Source organism: Stigmatopora nigra, chromosome 15, assembly GCF_051989575.1.
Source record: "Stigmatopora nigra isolate UIUO_SnigA chromosome 15, RoL_Snig_1.1, whole genome shotgun sequence".
Lineage (NCBI taxonomy): Eukaryota > Metazoa > Chordata > Actinopteri > Syngnathiformes > Syngnathidae > Stigmatopora > Stigmatopora nigra.
In genome coordinates, this window is record NC_135522.1 from 2218436 (window position 1) to 2231361 (window position 12926).

The 12926-nt window shown below is 37.7% G+C and overlaps 1 protein-coding gene across 6 annotated transcripts in view; it reads right to left on the bottom strand.

Annotated features, from left to right (window-relative positions):
• Positions 1-142: 142 nt before the first annotated feature.
• hdac5 (histone deacetylase 5) overlaps positions 143-12926 on the bottom strand; it is a 30144-nt gene continuing 17360 nt past the window's right edge. For 4 of the 6 annotated variants that reach the window (XM_077734073.1, XM_077734074.1, XM_077734071.1 and 1 more), the window contains 20 exons: positions 12759-12875; positions 12520-12631; positions 11814-11930; positions 11541-11734; positions 11357-11475; positions 11062-11254; positions 10307-10418; positions 9403-9536; positions 9163-9283; positions 8215-8264; positions 8015-8122; positions 7092-7147; positions 6896-6983; positions 6573-6692; positions 5900-5997; positions 5136-5254; positions 4867-5000; positions 4210-4291; positions 3929-4118; positions 143-3148 (listed from right to left, as the gene is read on the bottom strand). In XM_077734073.1, the coding sequence (XP_077590199.1) occupies positions 3109-3148; positions 3929-4118; positions 4210-4291; positions 4867-5000; positions 5136-5254; positions 5900-5997; positions 6573-6692; positions 6896-6983; positions 7092-7147; positions 8015-8122; positions 8215-8264; positions 9163-9283; positions 9403-9536; positions 10307-10418; positions 11062-11254; positions 11357-11475; positions 11541-11734; positions 11814-11930; positions 12520-12631; positions 12759-12875 (2304 nt within the window). In that variant the 3' untranslated portion in view covers positions 143-3108. The remainder of the gene's footprint in view (positions 3149-3928; positions 4119-4209; positions 4292-4866; positions 5001-5135; positions 5255-5899; positions 5998-6572; positions 6693-6895; positions 6984-7091; positions 7148-8014; positions 8123-8214; positions 8265-9162; positions 9284-9402; positions 9537-10306; positions 10419-11061; positions 11255-11356; positions 11476-11540; positions 11735-11813; positions 11931-12519; positions 12632-12758; positions 12876-12926) is intronic. The other 2 variants (XM_077734075.1, XM_077734072.1) reach the window with 1 other exon arrangement.

Genomic DNA, 12926 nt, shown 5'->3' on the forward strand with positions numbered 1-12926 from the left:
TGCGCTGAAACTGAACATTTTTTTTTATTTACAGCACATTAAACCTAAAAAAAGGCTAATTGTTTTTAGGTTTTGAGTTTATAATATACTACTATTTCCACTTTAATTTTAACCAGTTTCTTATGTAAAAAAATATAAAAACTGCCATCTGTGAATTGCTTTATTATGTTTGCAGACAAGTTTAACAACAGGCCCACTTAGAAAGAAAAAAACAACAAGAGAGAAACAGATATTCAGGATCAACATCACAACTTTACGGTGAAGGATAATTGTCAAAAAAAATAATCGGGGCTTTCAACCAAAAATGTCCACAAAGCCCCCGATTGGACGCAAAGTGCCGATCATCTCAAGAGTCAGCGGCGGGAAATCCGTTTGTCTCCTCAATCAATAATATAGTCACAGTAATTGCTTGGATAGCTTTGTATTGCACATTGTGTACACTTATTTGCACGTTATATACACGTGAGTAAACGCCGGGAACAAAAAAAAAACTTTTTGATTTTTAATCGACGACGAGGACCAAAAGGAATGTGCTTGTGATCGTTTTCGGTCACGAGCCGGACGAGAGAAGAAAAAAATAAAATAAAAATAAAAAAGGATGGACGCCCTGGCTCCTGAAAACAAAAAAAAAACATGGAGGTCCCGTTGAAAGGTCTTTTTTTGTCAAAAATACACGAGTACGACGTCACCCGCCAGTAACGAGACAGACAAGTACACCACAGTATCAAACATAGATAAGAAAAGAGAGGATTAAGTTGTGACAATACGTGTTTTTGTGTGTTTCCCAAAGATGCGGACACGTTTAGGACTCTCCCCTCTAAAAGTTGATAGCCATCTTAAATATCTTAAATACCCTCTCGTAAAACTGTGCTTTGAAAGCAAGTGGCCGTTTTTGTGTGGGTAAAAATGTTGATGGACATGCTAGTATTTGATTGGGGGGGGGGGGGGCAATCTGTTCCACAAGGCACTCATTGGTTGCCTTCTTGGCTAACGCTAATATACTTAGCTTTCGATTTTCCTTGCAGGGATGGGAATTATTTGGTAGAATGGAGTATTAGTATTACAAAAAAATAGTTATATTATGAGATTAAAGTGGAAATATTATGGTAATGAACCATGAGAAAATATTTTTAAGATTGTGAAAATAATTTTTTGAGATTAAAGTTATAATATTACAAGATTAAAGATATTATGTTACAAATCTTTGATTTACATAATATTTTTTGGCTATTTTTTTTAGCTAAATTAGCTTAAATTGTAGTTTATTTTAATAATTTTTAATGGAGACCATTCAAAGCTGTGTAATATACATACAAGCTAATTTAGCAACATTAGCCACATTAGCCATATTAGCTACAATGCATTTTTATAGGTTATTCAATGTAATATAACAACTTAATCTCATTTGTAGTATTTAAAGAGAAAGGACAAGTATGTTTTATGTACTTAAGCTTCTTTTGCAGGCCATATTCATTAATATTATTAAGAGTTAACAAAAATTCAGGCTGTAGTTTGGACACCCCTGATTTTTCTTTAGAAAAAAAGTGCTTTGCAGCCATTTTGGAGCGTTTACAGGTAATTCCAAACATTTAAATTTTTGAAATTGAAGTTACACTCAATTTACCAACATACAATTATCAATGACATTATTATTTGATAAAAACAAAAACAATCACATAGCATCTTCGATCCAAATGCCTTTGCACTGATTTCAATTGTAGATGCATCATAAGAAAAGATATTTAATATATCCATCACCCAGCTGGAATTTTGGACAAACTTTATGCCACTTTTTGACGACTGTACGAGTCCACGTTGTAGTCCAAGTTCGGTCCTAACCAGAGGAACCAGAACCCTCAAAACATCAACCTTTGTCTAAACCGCTGTTGAAAATATCATCGTATAAGATTCACGTAATCACTCCGATAGGATAAAACACTCTTTTCCCGAAATATACACAAATATGTTTAAGGACGGGTGACTAATTAAACGTGAAAAACCGTCACCGAGCTGCCCAAAAAATGTCTTCTTCTTCGTCGCCATTGTACTATTTTTTTTCCGTTAATTGTCACCCGTTTTGACACGTTCGTACGATTGGACGCACCTAAATAAAGCTAACGCGTTAAGATGAAAACAGCCCTCAATGAATCCTCTTCAATGGGGATTTACAGGCTTTTTCAGTGTTTAGTGAATTTGTCAATTGAACTGATGTCTCACCAACAGATGGTGCTATTTCTCAACTACGCAAAATTAGGTGCGTGTAACGTCATGATTATTTTTTTTAATCGTATATCAAAAACAGCAAAATTTTTGTATGCTTTTTACATAGAAGTATATACAGATTTAGTAAAAATGACTGACACTTGGATGAAGTAGAAAAAAAATACGAATAACAAGAATAAAGACGATAGGGGGCGCTCATGTGCCACCATCTCACCATTAAGGAAGAAAAAATGAGATTTCAAGTGACACGTGATCTATTTAAAAGAATAAATAAAGCATTTTAAAGATGGCTGGCCTCACGTTTCGAAATGTGTTTCCACAGCCTGCCTATCTCGCGCTCTAAAATACATACGAGTAACAAATTAAGGCAACCAGATGCGAAGAAAAACCAAGAAAAAAATGAGGTGACCAATGAAAAAACAACCTATGTGTGTGTGTTTGTTCAGTCCTTATTGGCTGCTTGTATTGAGGTGGTTATTATTGTTTCCGATTTTTCTGTCTTTGTGTATTTGTGGAGAGAAAAAAAAGGCACCTTGTTCATTCTCGTCCCTCGACGGTCTTCCGACTCCGTCAACCGAACTGTCCGACTGTCACCCGCGGTGACAAAAGAAGTGGTGCTGGGGTGCGGTTCGTAAGGAGACGCCAGGGAGAGTCAACGTGAAGTGACGCTGCTTCCCTATTCGGGTTGCCGTGGAGACGCTTACAATTTTTTGCCCCTTTCCGGACTTTTGTCGGCGTTTGCTCCAGCCAGCGTTCCAGGTCATCCACAACATTTCCACTCATAGTGTGAACGTGTGTGTACCTATTCACAATCTGTAGGAAGGTCGAGTTGGTGCCAAGGAGGAGGTTCGAGGTGGCATTGGTGTGTGCGTTGTCGTCCCCCTTTTACAAAACCAGCTCCTCTTCCATTGGCTCTTCTGTAGACCTGAAGAAGAAGAATGTGGTTTGTTATTCGGGCCTTGAAATGTGATTGGTAGAATAGAAAGAGCTTTTAGCCTTTCCAAAAATGCACATCATTTGCTCTCAGTGTGAAACACATGACATGTCATGGCTACCAGCTGTTCTTGTGAAACGCGTTACTGTCAAATTAGTTTAGTATCAAATATTGCCATCAAATTTGCTCATTATGAACCCCCTCTCAAAATGTAATTAAACATACCATATTTTCTCGTATACTAGCTTCCTCCGCGTATAAGCCGCATCCTTAGAACTACCTTAAAATCGATGAATTTTACAATTTCTCTCCTATAAGCCGTACTCTTAGAACTGCCCTAAAATCATTGAATTTTACAATTTCTCTCGTATAAGCCATACCCTTAGAACTGCCTTAATATCGTTGAATTTTACAATTACTCTCATATAAGCCGTACTTAGAACTGCCTTAAAATCGTTGAATTTGACAATTTCTCGTATAAGCAGTACCCTTAGAACTGCCTTCAAATCATTGAATTTTAAAATTACTCTCGTATAAGCCGTACCCTTAGAACTGCCTTAAAATCATTGATTTTTACATTTTTTTTCGTATAAGCCGCCCTTGATTCACAATTTTCACTTCCATATTCGTGGTTTTAATAGAGTACAAATGTGTTACCTTAAAGGGAAAATCTCATTTGTGCGCATATAAGCCATACCTTCGATTCAGTTAGCATTTTTTTTAGCGACAAATACGATGTATATGCGAGAAAATATGGTAGTCTTTATTTACCCTACTGACCTGCTGGCTTCAGCGATGTCGGTGGTCGAGCTCGACTGCTCAACATCCACGCTCAAAGAGGCCATGGCGCTAACCGTGTCGGCCTCGTCCTTCTCGGATTGAACTCGCCCCCCCAGGGGGCTGTCCAATCGCGAGTGGCTGCCTGTCGAAGACAACGTTTGGAGGCAGGACCAGTGTTTGCCTGGAAGAGTCAGAAAAAGGCAAAGAATGTGACAGGGATGTAGACACGCTGGGGCTACTCGGGAGAAATTCTGGGTCGTGTGTTGACTCACTCTGGATTTCGATCACTCTTTCTAGAGAGGCGCAGGCTTTTGGACATGGCTTCTCTTGAGGCCACTGAAATGCTGAGTCACTCTGTCAAGGACACACAGATATGTAGGCTTGTAATTCAATTTTTATTGGTTATTTTATTATACTAACATGTAGAGCGAAAAATGGGATGAGATTTTTTTGACAAAAAGTCAGTGCAGGTTTAACCTTTTCGGAGACAGCAATTTCTAAAAATAACATTTAAACAAATGTAATTCTTCATTGGGCAAGTGCTAATTTTTGGTCAATAGAAATATATATTTATATATATATTAGTCTGCAATTGGCTGGAAACCAATTTAGGGTGCTTCAGCACCACTTGCGACTCATGAGGATAAGCACCTTAGAAAATGAATGACTGGAATCATATTATTATAAATTTATTACCATTATTGATCATTTTTGTCTGTATTTTTGAGAAGTAGGGGCGATTTACAGCCCATAAAACATGGTAAAATCACCAAAAGAACATCACAAAAATATCTGTAGGTCATGACACCAGTCGCAAAAATGTCACAAAACGAAAGGCTAATTCAGAGCTAGCATAAATTCCTCTTATCATAATCCATTGTATAATAAACCTGATTTCCCTTCAATGTAAGATATGCAAACTCCCTCACCGGGTCTCCAAGGAGCGCCGAGACGCAGGCTTCCGATGCGTCACAGATGGCGGTAAGGTCATGACCGCCCTCTAGTGCCATAACAACGCGCCCACCAGCCAGACCCATCAAGAGCTGGGTGAGTAGACCGAAACCTGCCGAAATGTAGCAGTCACCCAAACGCGCACTCATTTGTAGGTACCCGGAACGTCCATTTTTTTTAGTTTTACCATCAAAATATTTTAATAGAACAAACAGACTGTTGTCATGCTTCCAAATTTGGCACTCACATTTGGCAGAGACGATATAACCTCCCAGAGGAGATTGATGACCTTCCACTGCATCAAAGCCTGCGGACACCAGAATGACGTCTGGACTGAACTGCTGAGCGATAGGCATCACCACACTCCTGCACACAATTTTGTACATATTTCAGAATTTCAAACAGGTTAGTTACCGTATTTTCACGATTATAATGCGCACTTAAAAGTCTTCAATTTTCTCCAAAATAGACAGTGCGCCTTATAATCCAGTGCGCCTTATATATGGGGAAAAAAGACAGAAAACCAAAACCTAAAAACCACCACTGTCGGATATTAAAAAAAAACACAAACGCCTGAACTGAAACAATACTGTTAAATATGCAGATGCCATCTTAGTTTACAAAATCTTCCATCATATAGCTCCTCCCCCACTGCAAGATTTTATACAAAAAAAAAAAAAACATCAACAATGGCTGGCTCTAGAGGTGACTGTGTAGTGAGTGAGTGCTTCATACCTGGAAGTCAATAGCAATTACCGTATTTTCACGACTATAAGTCTTAAATTTTCTCCAAAATAGACAGTGCGCCTTATAATCCAGTGCGCCTTATAATACAGTGCACCTTATATATGGAAAAAAATGTCATTCATTGAGGGTGCGCCTTATAGTCGTGAAAATATGGTACTACAAAATTGCCATGATCACTTAGGGGGGCCAAAATAGATGTGATATCATATTGTTGATAACTTAACACTGTCACAAAGATCAATTTTAAGAAGCAATTGGGTTTACCTGAAGGCAGCCAGGTACTCAACATCCCCCAGTGGGGGATCTACTCCTCCTGTCCACGCGATGTTTACATTGAAGCCAACACCTGGCCCAGATCCCACCTGAGAAAATCGGGAGAAATAGTTCCAATGTCAATTCATGTGTCTATTTGAGTTAAGAGTTGGTCGTAGCCAATGTTTCCTCTAATTTTTCGTCGGTCTGGGCAAAAAAACAACCTCCCTGTTAGTTTGGATTTTATTTACTGCGCGCCATATGATTGCTGCTGCACAGAGAAGACGAGAGTAGTGCTTAGACTGCAGGGGTGTCAAACTCCCTGTGGTCTGCGGGCCTAGCGGATATTACAAGAACTACAAATTTTAAAGAAAATTCTTTTTTTTTTTTAACAATGCAGCTTTCTTCTACGGGCCGCACCAAACCACCAGACGGGCCGGATCCGGCCCACGGGCCATATGTTTGACACCACTGGCTTAGAGGGAATATTGGTCCCAGCCAACTCAACTGAAAGGCTTAATATTTATATCATACATAAAAGTGTCAAAAGAAACTAAAAAAATAACAATTGGGTATGATGTCTGTTTTTATCCTCTACAAAACGTAAAATAAATTGCAGACAGAGAAATATGAATTTAAAGGCTGTGTTTTTAAAGATGATGGGAATCCAGCTTTATTCATTTACCTCTTCAGGTGCTCCACTGCCAGGAAAAAAGTTGCCGTCATCGTAGCGATGGAGAGAGATGTAGAGGACGTTGGGGTCGCTGTAGAAGGCCTGCTGCGTGCCGTTGCCATGGTGAATGTCCTGCAGTGAGAGGTTACAGTGGCATCCAAGAGAGAGAAAAAGAGAGAGAGCGTCATTGTTATGAAACACAGGCTTTCCTAAACATTTTATGCAGACATTTTCAAAGAGCTAGCACAGCCCACGCTAGTTAATTAGCAGAGTCCAAAAAAAGGTGATGGATTAAATTAACGTTACTATGCAGGTGAGTATAGGAATTCACTAACCCAATCCACAATGAGGATCTTGCCTACTCCCAGTTTTTGTTGGAGTAGTTTGGCCGTGATGGCGACTGAATTGAAGAAACAAAAGCCCCTATTTTAAAACACACAAATGGAGAAAAAATGATTTAGAACAAATTCTCCATGTAAATAAAACCTAATGCTTTAGTATTGTTTTTTTAAAATGGATGCATGTACAAACATGGCAGTGGATTCTTCTGCATGATGTCCTGGTGGACGCACAATTGCGAATCCATTCTGGTAGATAGTAAGAAGAAAAACAGTAAATACAAATACTGTATTTGTGGCACTTTTTAATCATACTTTGGCTAAGCTTGCGGCTTATATAATGTTGACAATATAATTTCACATCTTCTGAAGTGTTGCGTTGGCCAACTATGGAGTAAACATTCACTACAACCAGCCGCTAGAGGGAGCTTTGGGCTTTTGATTGGCTAGCCAAGAAATGTTAGCGCTCTTATAATATGGACTATACTTATAAATAATATATTCATTTATATATATAAGATATATAAAGACACATTAAATCTATACACATTATATTGAAGAAAACTCAAGCAATCTAGTTAGTAAATTAGTAAACTAAAAGGGGCTTGTGTTAGCGTTAGCAGTAGCGCTGTAATTTGTTAGCGTTAGTAGTAGCGCTGTTATTTGTTAGCATTAGCAGTAGCGCTGTAATTTGTTAGCATTAACAGTAGCGCTGTAATTTGTTAGCATTAGCAGTAGCGCTGTAATTTGTTAGCATTAGCAGTAGCGCTGTAATTTGTTAGCATTAGCAGTAGCGCTGTAATTTGTTAGCATTAGCAGTAGCACTGTAATTTGTTAGTGAGTTCAAGGCAGCAGTAATACCATGATTTTGGAAACTATTCAATTAACTCTAACTGCTCTTTTGTTAATAAAATAATACAAGTGAGTACATTTGAGCTACTTAGCAACAAGGCAGACAATATAGAGTATATACTCCTCCAATAGTTTGACTTTGATTGTGCAACTTGTCTATGTTTTTTTTGTCCTCTGTCAAAAGCATTATTTGCTAAGTTGAATTTATAGTCTGTCCTTGAAGTTTTGGAAAAGAGAGTAGGAGTTTACTTGGTAGTGTGTTACCTTGAGTTCCCCTGCCGCAACTCTGAAGGCTAGTTCAATAACGGAACCCACCGCCATGCGCACAGCTGCGGATGAGTGCATCTCATTCCACACAGTGTCACTGTCCACCTGCAGAAGGCAGCAAAGCATTTCAGTGTATTTTTTTTTTTGCAGGAGAACATATGATGAGCAAATGAAGATGGACAGAAAAAAACATTTACCCCTATTCCTCCACACGGAAGGACGGCGTACATTTTCTGACTGATTGGACCTGAAAGAGCAGATTTCCAAGAACAACAGCAAGTCAAACACTGTAGTTCAAATTAAATTCTTGTATAGTGATGCCTTGAGATAAACATAAAAAAGGCTAATTACACAATGGGTTTAAAGTAACTTTTTTCTATTGATATGTTTTAATTGCAAAAACAAACGGAGTGCATATTCTCTTTTATATGTGCATTTTTAATTTCAAATTCAGCAAAGAAATAAACTAAAAATGTTCCTTTTTTTCAAATCTAGTTTTTAAATGATAAAAATAAGACAAAAAAATGGAATATTCAGAAGTTCAATGTGTAAATTTAACAAATAAATAAATAAAATATATGTATTTGTTAAATTTAAACATTGAATTTCTGAATATTCCATTTTTAGAAATAAACTATTAATGTTCCCTTTTTTCAAATCTATCTTTAAACGCTAAAATTGGATAAAAAATGAAATATTCAGAAATTCTGTGTAAATTTAACAGATAAATTAAAATATATGTATGTATTTGATATATTTAAACTTTGAATTTAAAATTTCATACCTGTGGTTTAATACCAAAAAACAATAAAAAAAAAAACACTATAGATGGGCTAACCATAACAAGATTTGTGTTTTTGTAAGAACCTATAAAAGGGGAACTAAATGCACATTTTATTTTAATAACGTTTGATGATTAATGTCGCTTTTATGGAATTCCAATTAAACAGTTGACTCATTTTCTTTTCATCCATCTCTATGGGCTGTCATTTTGTCCAATACCACCAGGGGATTATTGGCTTTTCCATTCATTTCAGAGTGGAAAGATGATTTAAAATGCAAAAAGTTTGCTTGAATTGCCAGCACAATGTAAAAAAAATACCTTATTTATCTCAAGGCACCCTTAAAAATAGATCTTTTGTTACCCAATAACTTCTTGTGGTCCAGCTTGTGTCGATTGAGTGGACTTGTTCCATAGAGCAGAGTGTGAAACTCAGAATGGACGGTCTGGATCTCGTCCAAGGATGCTTTCCGCCCACGGATTCTCTACCCAGACACAAACATGGAGAGACGGAGAAAGCTTTTTGCACACTTGCTCATGACTTATTTTGGGTGCAAGTTTGCGTGTGAGCTGCTGCTGCTGGTGTGCACGCAAGCGTGGCTACCTCACAGCGGCCCAGCAAGCCGGTCTCCTGTAGCCTAGACCAGATGCTCTGTACTCTCCCAGCGTGTTCTGGATGGATGTGAGCGTTACCGCAAACACACTGGTGCTTTAACATTAAGCTGTCATAGACCAGCCCTGAAAAAAAGGAGCCAAGCATGAAAATAAAGAAACATGAATGCAGTAACGTAAAAAAAACAACTTTAAATCAAATAAAAGTAGGGCAAAATGAGTCTTGTTACTTTTATCAGTATAAACAGAATTTGTAAGTACTGTATTTTCACGACTATAAAGCACACCGCATTTTAAGGCACACCCTCAATGAATGACATTTTTTCCATATATAAGGCGCATTGTATTATAAGGCGCACTGTCTATTTTGGAGAAAATTTAAGACTTTTAAGTGCGCCTTATAGTCGTGAAAATATGGTAGAATGAATCCAAATGCATATTAGTAAATATCAATCTAATGTCATTAATTTTATGCATTTTCTGTTCATTTTCTTATTAGGAGCACTGGGCGGAGCATAGCATTTTTTCAGTGTTTTTTTTTCATTAGTCAGTGCGAATGGCGGAGTATATACTACTTCTTATTGGTGTTGCCTTATCCTATAGTGAAGACATTCATTTGCATCATTTTTGGAATATTTTGAAGGGAATACAAAAGCAAAAAACCCTCGATAGGTTGCATCACAAGTCAGTGTGGAGGCGGGGCCAATAGAGCCAAGAAATGTATCCAAATTTCAAACAAAATTAGATATTAGGTTTATTGTAAGGTTAGATTAAACTTATTTTTGATTGACTGCATCGTAATCCAAGTTCATTTAAATTAGTTTATGTTATGTTACGGGCACACTGCCATGCTAAAACCTCCTGGTAAGGCATGTATGTATATTTTCTAAACTAACCTGTTGTAAAAAGATGTCTGACGGGATTGGCGGAGGCTGCGGGAGACGATTGTGCTCTTCCAAGCGGTCTGTGAGGCGAGGACGAGGGGAAGACATCCATTTGATGCGAGGCCTGATAGAAAAGTGAAACAAGGTTTCAAAGGACTTATGTACATTTGACGTTTAGACTACAGACACAGAGAAACTTGGCATTATATGTTTTTGTAAAACTTTAAAAAGACACTGTGCCTTTTTCAAAAAATAAAAGTTTGATTTAAACGGTGTATTTTGGGTGTCTTTAAATGCACTTCAAGGTTTGGGTGAGCAATTCTATACAGACTATATATAGAGAATATTGCATGCGCTCTCAACTGTGAACTGGATGAGTCATCATGTGTGGGTGGACACAAAACCACACTCGAAGATGCTGCGATTTCGGAACACACACACACACACACACACACACATACGCACACACACACACACACCAATGAGTCCAGCGGTTGAGTCACCAGCTGGTGATGTCAATGCAGCGTCAAATAAAATGGGTGTGCATCCAAAAAGACATTTGCATTTACCTTTATATTCTAGCTACATCCCTAGATCGCAAGTAATCAGTATATGTAAAAAAAAATGTGATGATTACATCCCTAATGAGTTTTATCATCCCTTCACACAATGGGAGTCATTAAAAAGTAGGTGACAAAATATATTGTGTAGAGGTGTGGAAGGAGGCAAGAATAAATTCATTAAAATATTTTAGTAAATATGCTAACCTGAGAGTAGTTCCCCCTGCAATCTTCCTCACTATCCCCCAACTGGATGACATCATCGTCTTCCTCGTCGTCGTCCAGTTCGCTTTCGGTGCTCTCTCCTTTCAGCCGAACAACTCCAGGTTCTTCTTCCTTTGGGTGCAGACTACGTCGATCAGGGGGGGTTGCGTTGTCATCTGACCCCTCCGCCTGAAGTCTAATTGATAGATGTACCGAGCGGTTTCACACTTAGAGCCTTCACTCAAACCTATCCGTACACAATACACATGTCGCCATGAAAACTCTGATTCGAGCTCACCCGTGACTGCTTGTTTCTACGTCCTCCTCCTGCATGTCATTGGTCTCTGTAAGCTCTTCTTCGGTCTCCTCCGGGTGAGTGGGAGGTGGTCTGGGTAGGTCTGACCCTTTTGAAAGCATCTACAAAAGCAGTGTTGATGTTAGACAAAGTCAAAATTGTCCGATAGTGTTTTTTACAGGCTTACTTTGTAATGTTTTTCCAAAAAGTGCTGATGTTGCTGCTGAACGACGAGTTGTTGGAGGGCCTGGGGCGATTGGGGTAAAGGTGCGCTCTGGGTTCGAGCGAGAGGCCGATGACGAGGCAGTTTGTTGACTGATCGCATACCGCCGGACACGCCTCTTTCTGCTGTGACCAAGGGTGACTGGCTATACATGGGGACTACAAATGGAGAGTAAATAGTAAGTCTGGGGGTATCCTAAATATAACAATTTGGCATTAGTATGTGTAAAAAGTGTACCGGATAGCAGAGCAGTTTGTTGTCTGGCCTGCTCCAGTAGTAGTACATGTTGTAGTAATGAAGAATGTGCAGTGTGCGAGCCAGGTGGTTGTTGTGTGTCTCCATCATGTCCGAGTCCTGCAAATGAAACAACCAAAAAATATATACATATACGCATACATGTACACACATATATATAAAAAAATATATATATACATACATACACATAGATGTACTTGTATACATATAATACACTTACACTTAACACTCAGCAATTAGTTTAATGGTAATAAGTAATATATATATATATATATATATATATATATATATATATATATATATATATATATATATATATATATATATATATATATATATATATATATATATATATATATATATATATATATATATATATATATATATATATATATATATATATATATAGATTTATTTATTTATATATACACATACACACATAAAAAAATACATATTCTGGATGAATGTTCCTTTATTATTGTTACTAAATTCCAAAAAGTATCTTCCTATTTTCCCTATTTTTTGGGTACCCCACCTGGAACAGATAATAAATGATGTGATTTATATATGATTGGTTGTCAGAACAAACATGAATTGGAACTTCAAAGATTTTTAATCTTAATTAAAATACTATTCCGTAAATTTCAAATAGTATTGTTAAAAGAACAGACAATAGATAAATGCATACCTGCAGGCAGGGAGGATGTGGAGAGAAACTTCCCAGTTAGCGCTCCACCAGCTCGGAGAGACTGAATGGCTTGACGCTCTGCTTCCTGTTGACTTGACAACTTCTGGGAGGCCTAAGGGAAACATCATAGCAAAACAAAAACAAAAAAAAATGGAATCTTGGCCTTTATTTATTCACTTGTTAAAAATAGATAGTAAATCTTTGCTATGCATCTATGTGTATGTGTGTATTTTGCCTACCGTAATGTGTGTGTTTGTAGGGAGTCCCAGAGAGATATTGGGCAGGGACGGTGAGGTATAGAGAGTGAGCGGACTCAATGTCCCATCAGCCCCTATGGTTTGATGAAGGGATCGAAGCTGTGGATGGAAAAAACAAAAGTTGGTGTATATTCAAACATGAGAGAATAC